Source organism: Rhamphochromis longiceps, linkage group LG9 (genome assembly GCF_057381845.1).
Source record: "Rhamphochromis longiceps isolate RC_006_pf linkage group LG9, R_longiceps_female_GT1.1, whole genome shotgun sequence".
In the NCBI taxonomy this organism is placed as follows: domain Eukaryota; kingdom Metazoa; phylum Chordata; class Actinopteri; order Cichliformes; family Cichlidae; genus Rhamphochromis; species Rhamphochromis longiceps.
Window position 1 is genome coordinate 12598969 of NC_140565.1, and position 17192 is coordinate 12616160.

General features: G+C 42.7%; 1 protein-coding gene across 2 annotated transcripts in view; it reads left to right on the forward strand.

The window, feature by feature from the left end:
• vav3a (vav guanine nucleotide exchange factor 3a) overlaps positions 1 to 9523 on the forward strand; it is a 99604-nt gene extending 90081 nt beyond the window's left edge. Inside the window, exons 26-28 of one of the 2 annotated variants that reach the window (XM_085418330.1) lie at positions 2661 to 2741; positions 3935 to 4086; positions 5792 to 9523. In XM_085418330.1, the coding sequence (XP_085274456.1) occupies positions 2661 to 2741; positions 3935 to 4086; positions 5792 to 5836 (278 nt within the window). In that variant the 3' untranslated portion in view covers positions 5837 to 9523. The remainder of the gene's footprint in view (positions 1 to 2660; positions 2742 to 3934; positions 4087 to 5791) is intronic. The other variant, XM_085418331.1, reaches the window with a different exon arrangement.
• Positions 9524 to 17192: the final 7669 nt, after the last annotated feature.

A 17192-nucleotide genomic window follows, 5' to 3' on the forward strand; every position in this document is an offset into this window, starting at 1 on the left:
GAAGCCGCAGCGTGTATGTGTGTGTGTGAGTGTGTGTGTGAGTACGCTGTCGGTCTTCCTCCCCTCTATTATTCACCCGGCTCACATTGTGCATTCCGGTGTGGTCCACAAATCAGATTGTGCAAAAATGAAGCATGTAAGATGCAGCTGGTGTTTCGGTGGCTGTTTGAAGTGGAGCGCGATCCCTCTTCATATTGCTCGTACCTAGACACCATTAGGGGTTGCTGAGCTGTCTCTCAGTGCGCTGATTAGTATTCATTTTAAAAACCACTAGAGCCCTGCTCCTCTTACAGCATATCAATAACCCAGGCCAGTTAACTTGCCAGCAGTATTGTTGGGAGCGGCACATTTTTCATAAAGTTTGGGCATTTATCAGTCATTGCGGGGATTAGATTTTCTATTCCCACTGGCTGAAATGTAGGCTCCTGTGCAGAGGTGGCTTTAGAAACCCGAATGAGGGGTAGACTGGGGGCACGCTTTTAAAAGAACGGCAGCAGATTTGAAAAATGAGCAGAAGACTTGAATTTAAAGTGCTCGTTCTGTTCTCGGAAATAATGAACTGTGCATTGGTCATAATTACTTACTGTATGACATACACTATATTGCCAAAAGCATTCACTCCCCCAACCAAATCACTGAATTCAGGTATTCCAGTCACCTCCATGGACACAGATGTATAAATTCAGGCATGCAGACTGCTTCTACAAACATTTGTGAAAGAGTGGGTCTCTCTCAGGAGCTCAGAGAATTCCAGGATGGCCAGTCATAATATTTCATCACTACTAAATATTCCACAGTCAGCTGTTAGTGGTATTATAACAACTCAGCCGTGAAAGTGGTAGGCCATGTAACATCACAGAGCAGGGTGAGTGGATGCTGAGGCGCGTGGTGGACAGAGGTCACCAACGTTCTGCAGACCTCCAAACGTCATGAGGCCTTCAGATTAGCTCAAGAACAGTGCATAGAGAGCTTCAGTGCAGAAGTGCTTTCTGGATGCATCAGAGAGCAACTTGGGGTGGTTGGTCTCTTACCCAAGGATATTTGGCATGCAGAAAAGGCAGCCAGGAATTGAACCACCAACCTTCCGATCAGTACACCTGCTCTACAGCCACCCCGCTCATAAGAGTATGACACAGCTCCATTTAGGCGAGGTTTGTGTCATTTCAGGATTCATGTATGATCATTTTGGTTGTTCTGGATGTTGTTGAATTGCAACACTGCACTCTGCATACTATATGTATGTGGAATACGTTTTCCATGATCCTTTCTTTTTTGGTTGTTTTGTTCACCACAGTTTAACTTTTCTGGACTAAAATAATCACTGGCATCTGTTTAAGTCGACTACATTTATTCTCTGCGGTCTGTTTCTGTACTTTAGCAACACAACTGAGCAAAAAAGAACCCTTTTCATTGTTAGCATTTTACCCTGACTGTTCTCATGCCAAACTTTCTCTGCTTCTTTAGTTACGTTCCAAAAAAACCCCACGAACACCAAGGTGCTAATACTGTCAGGGTTAGAGGTTCTATTTCCCACAGCAAGGCAGTGACACTGCCAACTCTCAGACGTTACTGGAACAGGATCAGTTTCTGTAGCTGCCTCCTCTGCCAATAGGAGACAGACTGGAAGACAGACGGAAATACAAATGCAGTGGTTCTCTGGTGGGTTGTTTTTCAAGCTGTACGCCGAGATAAAGGCACAGTTAGTCTTTGTAACGAAGAATCTGCGACATTTTCAGGTTCAGAAACAGCCTGCACAAAAGCAATTAGAGCACCCTCGAAAAATCCTGTAATAGTGGAATGTGAAATAAAGAAACGGGGTACATTACCGTGTTTTTTGAGCATCTGCAAGTCGGGGAGAATATTACAGCTACGTCTCCAACTGTGCAAAAATCCCCCTTCGCGCTGTAATTGTGAGTAGACTGCATGTTCTTCTCAATTAAATGCAATAAAGCGAAGATGTCATCCCTCATTAGCGAGGCAGAAGTCCTTTTAGCAAAGTGGAACAAGATATGTCATCGCTTTGTGTCTCAACAACATTTTAGGAGCAGTGCACATTTTTAGGACCTTCAGTGTTTCCTTTAATTCAGCAATGGCAATTAGACAAAGACCCTCTTCTCGCTTTTGCACATTTATAACGGCCGTTTGATAGCTTGTTACTGTGTTTTCTATTCCATACCAAGTGACTGTAGAAGATTTTTGAACGTGAGAGGCTTTTAGAATTCAAAATTCTCACCTTTAGTCATCGACAAATTGCTGCAAGTTTTGATAAATGTTATGGTTTGATCTCATATTTGAGTTTGGGAGAAAAAAGATTAGAATTATAATTATAGTTCCAAAAACACAGTAAATACTTTTAGGGGCACAAATTAATTAACCACCGAACATCAGTGAAAGAGCTGCTTCCAGTGGCTGTGTAGATAAGTCTCACTGGCTCTCCCCCTGTGCCTGTCATCATTTATTTTTCATCAAACTGCGACTGTGTGGTTTTTTTTAAAATACCTCTGAAAAAGAAAGATCAAATTTTTTTTACAAAACATGCTTTTTTTCCCTTCTCCTTTGCTTCTCTCTCCTTCCATCCCTACCCATTCCTGCCCTCCTCTACCCCGTCTTGCATCTCTCCACCCCCCTGCCTGGCCTGCACTGCCTCCGCCCTGCCATAGCCCCATTGCTCTGCGGCCTCTCTCTTCTAACTCCTGCCGGCTACAGCTTTGTACCTCCTTCCTCTGCTCCCTTCTGGTCAGGTACAGGTATTGGTTCTCTCTCTCTCTCCCTGTCTTTGCCTGTCACTTTAACACTGGGTCTCTTTCTCTCTTCACCTCGCCTGTTGATGGCTGCTCGGGAACGCTGGCTGTCCGTTTGCGTCACTGCATGAAAATCTGGGCCTTTTCCATCTTTCATGTAGCTTCTCATTGAACCGTCTCACCTCTTGTGTAGTTTTGCACACATACATGCCATTCTGTACAAATTGCATGTTTGTACGATGTGTGTCCACATTTTTGCATGTGCCTGCTTGTGTGTGTGTGTGTGAGGTGCACCTTTAAGAAAAAGAGTAGAGTGTGTGAGATGTTTTCCACAGTTGGTATGTGGCTGGGTTTTGTGTGTGCTTGTCCAGGTCTGTCTGTCAAAGTAAAGGTGGAAGTGTCCAAATACACAGAGCTCCTCTATATTAGATATTCTATCCCTACGGCCAGCTTGTAGAGGTCTGACATTCCATTTCCACATGTCAGCTTTGCCCAGTCGGACCACCGGTCAGCGTCTGAAAGGGAAGAGAGCCGGCAGGGTGGGATGGAGCTAGCTAGCCGGCTCCACATGTGTCTCTCACACCGCTGTCTGCTCAGCAGGAGACATGTAGTCTAACACAGACTGCTGTCAGAACCCTGCTAAAGCTATGACTCTAAAGCTATGCACAGCTCTTACACTCAGAGTAGTGAGTTTGTACAAAGTCGCCAGAAGTCAAATTACCTGGCTGAAATTCCAGCTTGATGTACAAAATTGGCAGTTTTTTACATAAAATAGTTCCTTTTGTTCATACTAGATTCTAGCTAGTTTTATGAAGAACAGCTGGCTGAATTTGGCTGCGTAATTAAAACTTTTCCTTCATTATATTTGCTCTGTGGTTTTATTTTCTTGAATACTTTAGATGAAAGGATCAGAGACGCTGGAATTTTATTGACGCTGTGGGGGAGGGGCGGTGAAGGTCCTTTCTATCTTTGTGTGAAAGGAAGAAAAATAAAATTGGTGACCAAAAAGAAACCTGTAGTTGTCAAAGTTAGACGTGTGTAACTCCAGGCCTCTCCACCTCTCTGTCCGTATGAGCGTCTACATGTTGCAACCGATGTGTTTGAACTCGTCGTCAGCAAAAACCATGGATGAGCACATTCTCTCTTTTTCGTCCTGTTTTGCATCCCCCTCATTTTCTTTTCTCTTCCTGCAGTGTTTACCCCCAAAGTGATTGGTGTGGCAATAGCGCGGTACGACTTCAGCTCACGCGACACCCGGGAGCTCTCTCTGCAGGAGGGAGACGTGGTTAAGATCTACACCAAGTCGGGAGCTAATGGCTGGTGGAGGGGCGAGGTCAACGGCAGGGTGAGTGGAAACCTTAAGGTGCTCAATGGCAAATTGTGGGAGGGGGGGCTTGGTTTTGCCTTCCAGGATATCATCTTTTTCTAAAATTCCCAAAAATCCCCATGTTGGTGGGCAGCATGCCATTATTCTCCTTTAAAAACAATCAACCTTGATATAAAGTATGTATCTGTCAGTATTGTTTAATCAAGGCACAGAAGTTTGTATTAGCAGTCTTCACTCTGAAATGATTCTAGCTGCTAAATTCTTAAATCCAATTTTGGGTAGCAGTAAGAGCGGGCGTTTTGCAGAAGAAAAATTTGGCAGATATTTTTGTCTGTGGCTACCTGGAAGGGGCTGTTCAGACTCAGTCTATTTTTTCATTAGTCAGTTGTGTGCAGTATTTATGTTTCCACATATCCTGTTGGAAAGATTCATTTGCTGCTCTTACATCACTTAAATGCATACGTTTTTCCAATGCCAGGAGCGCTCTCTAATCAGGTGTTAAATTCTGAGCGAAAAGGCAGGAAATCTGTGTGTCGACTCCCACTCGTGGCTGGAGTTTAGGTCGGCGGCGAGCGGCGGACTGAGTGCGTGCTTGTGTGTAAATAATGTGTTTGTGCTGCGAGTGTGAAGTGAACAGCTGCAGTAAATGGAGCTTTTCACTTTTACTAAGCCTGATGTGTGCACTGATGCCACTCTTAAAAAAACTAAGGAGGGGGAGAAGAGTCTGTGAAGTGCTGCTAGTGTCTCTTTAGGGCAAGCAGCCAGTAAAAACAGTTGGTATTACTTCTGTTGGCTCTTTCTATTTAAAATTCCAATATATCAGTACAATAATATCACATCATTAAAGCAATACAACAGTTTTTTTTTTATTTTACCAAGTTGCTATTGGCCAATCAGTATCTGCATGTATCTCGTCTGGTATGTGCTGATTTAAACAATTTTTCTGAGCATAATGCAGATAAATATGCTATATAGTTTCTTTAAAGTCAGTTACCCCATTATTTTTTCCCTTTGCCACTGACCCACTGTAGACAGATATGTAAAATAATCAGTTGATTATGTGTGGTTTTATGACATGTCATGGGCGTTGACTCACAGTTTAACTACACTTCTCAAAAAATGAAGGAAACCATCACAATAGCACTAAAACAGGAGGATGTAAACACAGACCAGACCTGTGGCGTTTAAAGACGAGGATGACCGTGACAGAAACACTTGATCAGCTCAGTATAACACAAGGCCAAGTGAACACAGCTGCACTGGAGAGGAAACGCCCAAAAAAGGGAATGGTTTTGGAAGTGGTGACGACAAACCGGGGCTTTGTCCTTATCCCTTCTGACTGTTTTTTCCTAGTTTTGCTTTTTGTTAGATTCGTAGCTGCTGACGGCGTTTGATGGTACTTGCAAACCATTCAGGTTGTACTGGTAGTCCAGCTCCTCCAAGATGGCGCATCTATATGTGCTTTTGTTAAAAATGTTTGCTGTGCTTTCCAGCACACACTCATCAGCATGGAGGAGATACCAGGAGGTGAGCTTTAAATGAGGAGAGCTGGACAGGGCAGTAGAAAGGCATCAAAGCAGCAGCAACAGCTCTTTACTGGGTCCTGGTTACATCTGCAAAGTGTCTGAAGTAGCAACAGCTGAAGCAGACTGAGAAAATGATGACTGATGGCGACATTCGACCCCTGTCTGGTTACTAATCTCAGTCTCTTTTCCCCCCTCAGGTGGGCTGGTTTCCATCCACATACGTTGAAGAGTGCGAGGAGTGAAAGGGCCCGCGTGAGGGAAAAAAGAGGAAGATAAAAGAAGAAGGGCAGCGGTGGAGTAAGCAAACCGATCTCATGACAGTGACTGAGTGAGCTTTTGCACCCCCGTCTGCTCCCGCGTTACTTTTCAGAGTGAAGCAGACGGCTTCGCTCACCTCCACGGTGCCCTGTTGCCTAAAACCATCCCGGAAGCCTTTGGGAGAGGAAAGGACTATAGTACGCTGCAGATGCAGAGATGCACAGTCATTTCTGCTTGACTCTGTGTGGCTAAGCGACTCCACCGACTAGCAGCTTGCCTGTCAGCAGGGCACAGGTCTTCGCCAGACACCCCCAACCCACCCCCTCGCCCTCCTCCTCTCCCCCTCACTTCATCCATCCATCCATAATTCATCCTCCACTTCCTTCCTCCCTGCCCTAGCCAGCCGCAGCGCCACAACTCCCACCTGTTTCCGCTTGCCAAGTCGGCCGTTGCCTGAACTGTCAGCAGCAGATACTCAAACGCCGCTCTTCCATTCATCCGCTCATCCATTCATCCATCTACACCCCCCCCTTATCGCTCTGTGTGGGAATAGAGTCATCTGAGAGTTGGGAGACACTTCAGTTTTCCTTTTTTTCCCCCTTTCATCCTCATGTCTGAAGGGATTTCAGTCAGTTTTGACCTTGCCTGCCTGTTTTTTTCCACTAATGCAGGTGGATATTGATGACTTGATGACCCAGATTCATACACACATACGCGCGCGCGTACCACCCACCTCTCCTCTCCCTTCAGATTATTATCGCCGCACACTTGCACACGCACTCTTCCAGGAGATGTAAGAGAGGGATGGTGTCGGATAGCATCGCTGCACAGTGCCAGCAATTGATCGCTGTTGTTCCCATTTTCCTTCCACCTCCTACATTCTTTATCTCCAGACCAGCCTCTCATGTTTTTTAGTTGTCTTGGCCGTTAGCGATCCCCACGCTCTTATCGGTGGCAGCTCTGTCAACAAGAGCCCATCCGCCAAGGGTTTATCTTATTGGAGGCATTAGCGGCTCGTCGGGGGTGGTGGTGGCGGTGGAAGGGGGAGGGGACAAACCACGCTACCTGGAAGCCACCTGCTACCTTAGCACTGAACGGCAGAAAAGAAAAGCACATACACAGCCCCAGCCTTGTTCTTCCCCAGTTTATCGTCTCATCGTTTCTTAGCATGTTTTGAGCTGTTGTTCCAGTTTCATCGTGTGCAGGTTTGATAGACACGGCTGATTACGTTCCAGAGGCTGCACTGGTCGACCAGGAGAGGCTATACTAACACCGACACCTGTCTCACAGAAATGGACTAGAAAAAAAATATAAAAAATATATATTTTAAGTAGTCTAGAAGGACTAACGTCATCTTTTAGAAACCTTTCTGTCACGCTTATATCTGCCTTCCCCCACCGCCCTCACCCCGGTTGTGCACATGCTTCCTTAGTAAGAGTAAAAGCGGATTTTCCCACATTTGAAGGAATAAAAACCTTCACAGAGACGCAAGCTGTGCACGCTTTTAATGTTAACATCAACGGCAGAAAGGAGAAAGGTGCCAGAGGACACAGATCCAACATAGTGATCATGCACGCTGGACATGGAGGACTCCTCAGTAGCTGGCTTTGTGTAGCTTTGTTTAGCAATGAAATATTTGTTGGCTGTAACCTCAAATCATGTCTTTTTTCTATTTTTCAATGTGTACATACTGAAACTTTTATTTAATCGATGGTTGGTGATGTCTTTCCTCACAGTCGCCCTGTCATAGAGCAGTCCACATCGCATGTATTATGTAAGGATGGTCAAAACACTACTTTGAACTAGTCCTTTAATGTCTAGTAAGTTGTTGTTTGTCTGCATTTCTTCATTTTTCCTTCTTTTTTTTTTAACCATGCAGTTCAGCTAAAATATGATCGCATTTGTCATTGGAGCACACTGCAGGGAAGCTTAAGGAGCAGCTTAAGTGGAAACTATGGTGAAATTCTCTTGTAGACGTTGAGTTTTCAGAGTTTGTATTGATTTGACGAGATGAAAGAAACCATCGCTCTTCAGCTAACTCGAGAATCAGCCCGCAGGGCAATCCTTCCAGTCAGAGCTAGCCCTTCCACTGTCACGTCTGCACTGCGGTGATGCCACTGAGTATCACATTTTCTGAATTTAAGTAACGATTTATTATGAAGCAAGCCATTTATATACGCTTAATGGAGCCATTATAGTTGAAAGTCATTAATAACTCCTTGTCAGCGCCGTCTCTCCACGCCTTTTGTGATATGTAGGAGAAATGTGTTTTATATGCAGACGTTTTCTTAAAGAACTAGACCGAAGGATCGCGTTGTCATATGTTTGTGCCGTCTCCCTGCCTACCCGACACACTTTCCTCTGCTCATCAACAGTGTCGTTAAGTGACCACTAGATGGAAGCATTTTAAACACAGCCTAGCAGCCACTTCTCACTCTGCAAAAGTTTGGGCATGACATCATCTGATTAGGAGGTGAACGATATTAAAGGAAACAGCTGGCAGCAGGCTCAGACGTGCTGCTGCGAGCGTGAGAAACAGAGGAAGCTGTGAAAGACAAGCCCAGAGTATCAAAGTACAAAAGGAGGGTTGTTTAAACTGCTCCTTGGGCAGATACCACCATGACTTTTATTTTTTATTTTTTTGACGTGTATTGATCATTTCTGATGTTCGAGAAACTTCTCATCAAGTAAGAGCCTTCAGGACCTCCTGCTCTCCAGCACGACTGCTGTCTCCGAACAGTCAAACATGAGATTTGAGAGTGAGAGAGAGTTGTGCTGCAGAAGGAGCACACCTCTCTCCCGTCTGGGGAGAACTGGAGAGCTGGAGTGGGCTCCTCTAATCGCAGACTCTGGTAATCCACTCCTGCTCTCCCTCCTCCACCCAGATGAACTCTGACAGCGGGGCCATTTACAGCTGCAGGCTTTCCTCTCGTCCAAGTGTGCCTCCAGATTTTTTCTTTTCTTTTTTTTTGTGGGCAGGAGGGACGGGAGGAAGGCTCAAGGGTATCTGTGATCTAATCATTACACCATCTCCTCACCTCAGCGACCCTGCTGCATCCATCTCTCTGTCGGCTCCCCTCTCTCTTGCTCTATCTCACCGTGTCACTCCCCTCCTCTCTCTCCCACTCGCTCTTTACTGCTCTCTTTCCCCATCTATCTTTCATCCAATCTCCGTCTCTGTTTCTCTCTGTATTCCGTCCCTCAACCCGACGCTCTGTAGGCTGTGACCGCCGCTGTGTGTTGGTGGGAGGAGAATCGGAGATTCTGTATTACGAGGAGGCAGAGAGGCTCAATCAGAAAACAAGCCCAGCAAAATGAGGACTAGTTTAATTTTACCGCAAATTAATAGGCCGGGAGAAATGATGCCAGTTAGAGAATGAATTAGAATTTACTCTCGCTATTGTGATCCCCTTGGTGTATGCACAGATTATTTCCATATGCACAGGCACATCCCACGTGGGAAAATCATTTTGACTGAATTCAGGGCTGTGTTGTTGTATTAACCTGAAACACAACTCAAATATGGAGAAAACATGGATTTTTTTTTTCTTCCATCTGTTTTTTTTTTTTTTTTAGTCAGTACTTCCTGTGGACTAAAGTTTGCATTGTCTGTGTTCATGCTTTTGTTATTTCAATGAAGCCAAAGATGTATGCTGTACTTACTGTTATGTCTCATAACCACGGTACCCAACCGCTGTGGCCTAACTCTAAAACTGTGCAATCCTGAGTGTGTAGCATATCCCTGTATTGTTGCTGTACTATACTGTAAATGATGTACATAGCACATAATAAAGATATACAGTACACAGCTTCTTCTGATGCACTTGTATTTCATGTCTTTTTTTAATAGATTTTTCTTAATTTTGAGAGATTGTAGTTTGAGTGTCAAGCCCTGGAGCTGAAACAACACAAATGCCAAAAATGTCAGTTCCTCAAATGTCCACATGAGGCTGACTCCAAACGTGAGTCAAATCCAATTGATCCCCACTGTTAAAATGCACATTTTTACAGCACAAATAAAGATGTTTAAAGTCTGATTAAAAATATATTTTTATATCTATTGCATATTTACACCATGACAGCTTTATAGGGGTTGAATTTTTATATATGTCACTCTATATTTAATTTGAATTAAAGTATGCATTATGTGAGGCGTGGTTTCTTTGTATGGCAGGTGGATGTCAATCCGGTTGTTCAGTCTGACGTCACTAGCTGTGTCTGGGTCTAAACTCTGCTGAAGGTCCACATATCAAACGATCAGTATGGCATTACTGAGAGTTGAAAAACTGTCTAAAGTCTTTCATCTTTAATAAAATTATCAGCGTTCTGCTCTACCAGGTGTAACAATTGAGTTTAGCATCCAGGCATCCATGAAAACGGAATTTATGACATTTAACGGAGTTAGAAGTTAGCAGGGAGTTAGCTCGCTAGCTTCTATCTAAATACAATATAGCATGTCCTGACTGCGGGGTTTTGGAAACAAATTAAAACGTACAGCTCTGTTATCACTTCCAACATAACTGAAGACAGGAAACTAAACAGCAGTGACGTTTGTAGGGTTACTGAAGTTGGGCTAGCTGGTATATAATGATGTGCTACCGCTAGCGACACAGCTATGTTAGCATAATATAAACAAGCTAACTTTTTTTCCACTCGATAAAAGTTACCGTGAGTGTTCTCGGTGGTCAGGAACAAATGTAATCACATGGCAGGATGCTGTAAAAGGACCAAACTTCAGCCAGGAGAACAACTGAGATAATGCAGCCACAATACGAGGTTAGTCACTCATATACTGCTGCATGGGCTGGGCTGTAGTTACATCCTAAGGTTTTAAAAACTGAGCTTAAATAAATGATTAGCGGTGATAAAAGCCGAGGGAGGTCAACAGGGATCACTGACTGTTTTAGGAGCTTTTTGGGATTAAATAGAAGAAAATACAAAACATTAAACATGTTAACAACACAAAAGCCATATTAAACGCAGACTACTTTATACCCGGAAGTAGGATTCGTCGCGTCATCACTGAACAACCGGATGCTGCTACCTCTTGATCATGCTTTTTATTTTGTGCATTTTCCCAACTGTAGGACTGATAAACACTATTTTAGCTTAGCTTAGGTTAGCTAAACGTATGTATATTGACGTCAGTAAATTTGTGTTTACAGTACTTTAGGATATAGTTAGCTCTACAGACTGGGAGTGAGTATGAACATTATAACCTGTTTTGAAGTGGTAGGTCGTTTAAAATGCAGTCTAACAAGTGCAACCAAACATCAGGTGTTTCTGTGCAGCTTTGATCGCAGTCCGTCTGCTAGCTACAAATGTCGTGCAGTGTGTATTTTTTAGAGTGGGGAAAAGTACATATGTGACAAGTTCAGAGATGAAAGACGTGAAAAATGGCAGGAGAGGTTATTATTGTTTTTAAAGGTTATTTTTAAAAGTAGGGACTGAATAGCAAGTGACATTTGATAAAATGGAAATCCAAAGCTACATGTAACATACTAATCCACGCTGGAATTTTTGTAATCAGATGGTGGGTCTGTACATGAAGCATTGCTAAAATCATCTGCTAATGCATTTTTAAAAATCTTGAAAAACAAATTATGGTAAGAGTATTAGAAGACTGGACAGTGTAGTGACGGTAGTACTGCCTACAGTAACAGGTGATGTTAGATAGGAGTAGAGCAGCCTGGTGTTCATGGGTAACTGTAAACTTAGGTATAATTAGGAAAAATACCTTTTTTTTTCCCGCGTTAGCCAAATTTCACCGTCATACTACTGTAGCCTTGCACTCACTAAAGGTTGGAAGCAGCCATGAAAGCTCATGTAACATCATATTTAGGAGCTATTACTATCTGTGTGATGCACTCATACAGTCTGGATGCACATATCTATTGACGCTTGCTAGCACTAGCTGATAACTTAGCACTCCACCTTTTTTTTGGCTCCAAAGAAACAACATGACGCTGGCAAAACTTAAGTCTTCAACACAGGAGTTCACAGAGCGACGGGTGACATCACACTAGCTTTGCCCATCCTTTGTACACAGTCTGCTTAGCAGTCTGCCTAATTTAGCAACATAAGTCACAGCCGTGTTGAAAAAGTGTTAAAAGTTGTAAGTTCCTACATGATTCTCAATCATACTGCTGCACTGGAACTGAAGTATTTTTACTGAAGTATTTCCATCGAAAATAATATACACAAATCAAACCTTCTGTATATTACCACTTCTACTAATGCAAGCTTTTTTGGCGGACTTTCTCTTGTTTTCCATCGTGATATTTGTACATTAACAGGCAACCTCATGGCCACATACAAGCAAATAAAAGCAAAGAAGGCTGAGCAAACATAAAACCTGCATGAGTTATATTTATTAAATGAAAAAAGTGAATCATGTTGGTTGAATATATTTTTATCATACCTAAGAAGCACAATTATAGACATAACTTTTAATGAAGACTTGGATGAATAATTTGGAGTTGGTGAATTTTCAGATAAATTGGACCCTGAAAAAAATATTCAAGGTTAAGGCACACATTACAATTGTGAATATTGGTGTTATTAGTGGGAAACTGCTTAACTACGTGCTGGGTCACACTGTGCTCATTAGCTGACACGTTTAACTCTTTTAATCTTGCAAAATAATGAATAAACGAGGACATGAAACATCCTGTGAACTTCACTATGGTCAGTTTCATCTTTGTTAACTCAGTCAGCCTGGAAGTGACTTTTTTCTTGAAATTAGGAGCTTAAATTGCGCAGCTCCCATGCTGTCACTGACGCATTCTGTTGCTGTTTCCTCCACAGGACTTAAATAACCTGCAGCCAGTGGGGTGCTGTTTCTCACCAGCGTATTGGCTAATAAGTGTGAATGAATGTGGGGATAAACAGTGGGTCTTGTTGCTGTGATCATGCTGATAATTATGAACCGACTTCTAAAGCCTCTACTTCTAAAAATAGTAATAAATGAATACAAAAAAGGTAAACACTACCAGTACTGTGACTGTGCAAAAACACGCAGTGAATAGTTGTATTGGTGTCAAAAACAAAAAAAAAAAATGTGTACAAAAGTTGTGTGTACAAGCCACAGACCATATGCTTGCTGTGGCTTCTATGTAAAAGTGATCTGAATCAGGTCTTGTTTATTTGGTTGTGCATATGTGGGTGCCCGTGTGTGGGCGGTGGTCTCTTTGGCCATCTGGTGCCTGGTTACCTGCCACTGCTGCTCGGTCTCCAAATGGATCAATAGTGGCGGGCTGTAACAGCCAGTGCCCTTGGCACTGCAGGGGTGGAGAGTGAAGCTGTACTAAATGCCCACCAGGTGGGCTTCGCCTTGGCTGGGCCAGTCTGGATCACGCCGGTCCACTTCCAGCTGAGGTTTAGACCACCAGTGTGACAGATGGCTGCATGACATCACCCTTCTTCGCCACTCTGAAAGAATGTTAGGCCCAACTCTTGGACTGCTGTAGTCGTGCTTGATATGATATTTTAAAGATGAGCAAATATTTGTTTTATGTGCTGCAGGAAACAGGGTGGACTCATTTCTGTCAAAGATAAGACCCAAAGATGCCTGCTCAGTGGAAGTCCATCTTATCCTTTAGAGAGAAATGTTACTTCTCATTTATAATATTAATCCTTTTTGCTGTGTTAGGTTAACACAATGAGGACCAGCCATTCAAAACTCTGCTCAACTACCTGAACTGGTTTCACTTTAGCACTGCAGCCATTTTTCTTTTCTTTTCTTTTTTCAAATCCTTCATAAGAGCTGCCGTGTTTTGACTTCTTCGACTGCACTCCACATATCCCGCTCTATTTCTCACTCTGCCTCGCTCATGCTTTCTCTGGGTTTATTGCTGTCTTTTGGGGCCATGAGGGAGCCATCATCATTGCCAGACGGTATGGCTGCTGTGTATAAATATCAAGCAGCACTCTTTCCCCAATGTTTTCCTGGAGACTATCAGCACTGCATAAACATTGAGGTGCTGTCTACAGAACACACTCAGACAGCTCATCACCATAAAACCACACATACACCTGTCCATTCAGAAAAAAACAGAGCCACACAAACACACGCACGCTTGCTTTCCTTACTGGTTGGAGCCAGTACATTATTGTAGCCTCTAGCTTATTTTCTTACAAATGTTATGTATGCAGTGTTTTTTAAGGAAACATGTCTGCTGTAGCCCTGCTTGCATGTTAACATGGCTCTGCATTGCTCAGAAACAAAAGCGATTGCATTTATTCCATCTGACACCTGCACGAAATACACTCATGCATACTGTAGTGCACTTTTCAGAGCCTCACTTCTCAGTCTTCGCTGTTATTCACACATGCAATCACAAACAATCTATAGCGCGTGTCCCCCAACGCACACGGCGGTGACAGATGGTAGCGAAAAACTGCCTTCAATAATAACCGCCGTTACAAAACGGTTAAAAATGTATCCTTTCGTCAGCTCAGAGACTCCCTCCAAAATGTATTCGCCACATTACACTTGCTGCATTTAACAGGTTCAGCTCTTTTCTTCTCCGAGCCTCCTTAGAGTCGTAGAGGTGTTTGTCCTTCCAGATCCACGTTCAAGGTCAACCTGAAAGCTTCCCGCGTAGCCGGGAGTGTGGATGTAAATGTACTGAAACACAAATACGAACCTGATAATAAGAATCTTAAGCTGATGCATGCCGTTATATTCTAATACATGTGTCATCACACTCAAGTATTTACAGTGTGATGACGCCCTTTAGTTCGTTCTCCAACATTTCTTTTTCATTGCAAGAAAAACAAGATGAAAACAAGAAAAGCCTGGGATGATTGTGTGTTTGTGTCTGCATGTGCACATGCATCACACCTATGACCTATTCATGCTGTCTGGAGGTTGCTGTAATACAGAGGCAGAAGGTTATATATGATTATATATAGTCGCCTTGAGGTGACTGCTGTCATTGTTGGTCTTGTGCTGTATAAACAAACCTGAACTCAGTTGAATATTGGCCTTCTGTATTATTACAGTTAAAGTTATACTAACTCATTCCAGTGTGTTACCATGGCTACATGACAGCAAATTACCACAGAAAAGCACAATGCTTTTAAAAATATATAAATGAAAAATAAATAATACATGCATGCACTATGCATTTGTGTAAAATGTACTCGTGCACATTCTTGCAGAATACAATCGTTCTCGCCTCAGATCAGAGCAGATTCAGATACAGTCGTGAAAAAGTTTGGAGACTCTCAGCAACAGTACCCTGACTATTGTCAGTGGTCAGAATGTGTAGACACTTCCTGCAAAAAGAAGACATTGATGCCATTGACCGGCCCTTACATTCTCAGACCTGAATCCAATTGCGAACCTCTGGGACATTGCATATAACTGCATTTGACATCCCCTAATAGCACCACAGACTGTCCAGCAGCTCACTAATGATCTGATCTAGATCTGAGAGGAGATTCCTTCATCTACTTCCCTACTGTTTCATGCTATTAGTAGTAATAAGGACACTAGCAAAAAAAAAAGCAAAACTCGAGAAAAATCGGTCTGGTGGGATAAGTAGAATTCAATTCAATGTATTTATATAGCACCAAATCACGACAACAGTTGCCTCAAGGCACTTGCTACTGTACAGTAAAGACCCTACAATAATACAGAGAAAACCCCAACAATCAAATGACCTGCTGTGAGGAAGCACTTGGCAATAAAGGGAAGAAAAAACTTCTTTTTAACAGGAAGAAACGTCCAGCAGAATCAGGCTCAGGGAGGGGCGGCAATCTGTCGCAACTGGCTGGGGCTGAGGGCAAGAAGAGGGGATGGTCTGTGGTCACCACCTGCAAAACCATTCAGTTATGAGGCTTTATGTGGCCTGCTGTCACTTTATTTAACGCTGAAGCCGATAATATAATTTCACAATGGTTTATGCTTCCTAACTGGACTGAATGATATCCCTGAAGTTTCACTGATTGTGCTAAACTGTGATGATCAAGTCATGTTTTAATGGGTTTTTTGAGCAGTGGATTACATTTTTCTCAGAAAAAGGCGAGCACATCCTGGATGAGCTGTAACACAGAGGACGTCAAGAAGTACAGTTTGGTGTCTTAAGAAGAAATTAGCTATAGAGAAATTAAATGTTTTTATGCCACGGTGTAAACGTGTAAATTTCACTATCAGAAATGGGTATTTTAGCATCTTTAAGGGTTGACTCAATTTGGAGGAAGCCTCTAGTGGCCATTTGTGTCCCTGCAGTTTTTGGAAGCGCTTTGCAACCTGACATCATTTCTTTCAATCATATAGTGCAACCTAACGTGTATGCAGAAAAATTGAGAATAAAATTGTAGTTTGGGTGGATTATATTCATGAAATTCCATTTTAATTATATATTTACAGTGACTGACTCATTTTTATTTGTACGTGATTTTAGAATTTTCTCATGCGATCACCTTTTGACCTTAGCACTTTCACTTACAACAATATAAGATCCCCTAAAACCGAAAACTTTCATATAATTTAGATGAGTAAGAACTTTATTTAAACTTTTATTAGGCTTTCAAAAGTTTTCAAAAATATCAAATAAAAATGTGGATTAAAGGGCAAATATAATTCAGTGCCTCATGCAGTGGCACTGACATAAAAAAAAACATGGGTGTCTTAGATTGGAATATTTACCTCACTACAAATGTGCTATTGCTTCAAGGCACCGCTGGGACACGCAGATACAGAATATATATGTGATGTTAGTTAACAGGCTAGAAAGGGTTGAAGCCGCCTCAGGGCGAATATAAGAGAAATATTAGGAACATTAATTTTAAAGTGTGTAAATGAACTCCAAGTAGCCTTTTATTTTCACTCCAGCGGATTTAAATTTTAAATCAGTGTTTTGACTCATGCACAAGTGCAAGTTCATCACAGCAGAGGTCTCCGGGAGATCCTGGAATTCTTCCGTCCCCTGTGATTTGTACCGGGAGGCTGGAGCTCACAATGATCCACTCCAATTTGGCAGAGGAGATGAGGGAAGGTCTCACTCTGCGTGGTAAGCTACTGTCTCGGTTACATTTCATTTGCCCCTGTCTTCCAACTGCATTAGCCCATCACGCCTTGTAATATTGAAGTGGGACTGGAAGGATTTTCCGGCAGCGTATAACTTGAGTTACAGGATCCTCACCGCTGTAATGAACGCTGCAGACGGGCAGTATGACATGCCATTTGCCTGACATCAATTATCTACATGACTATCACATTTCTAATTTGACATGTTAACCACTTGATTGCATTTACTCCACCGAGATGTTTGGTTCTGAGCAAGTGTGCTGTTTTAATGTGGGGACATTATGGCAGTATCATGAATAAAT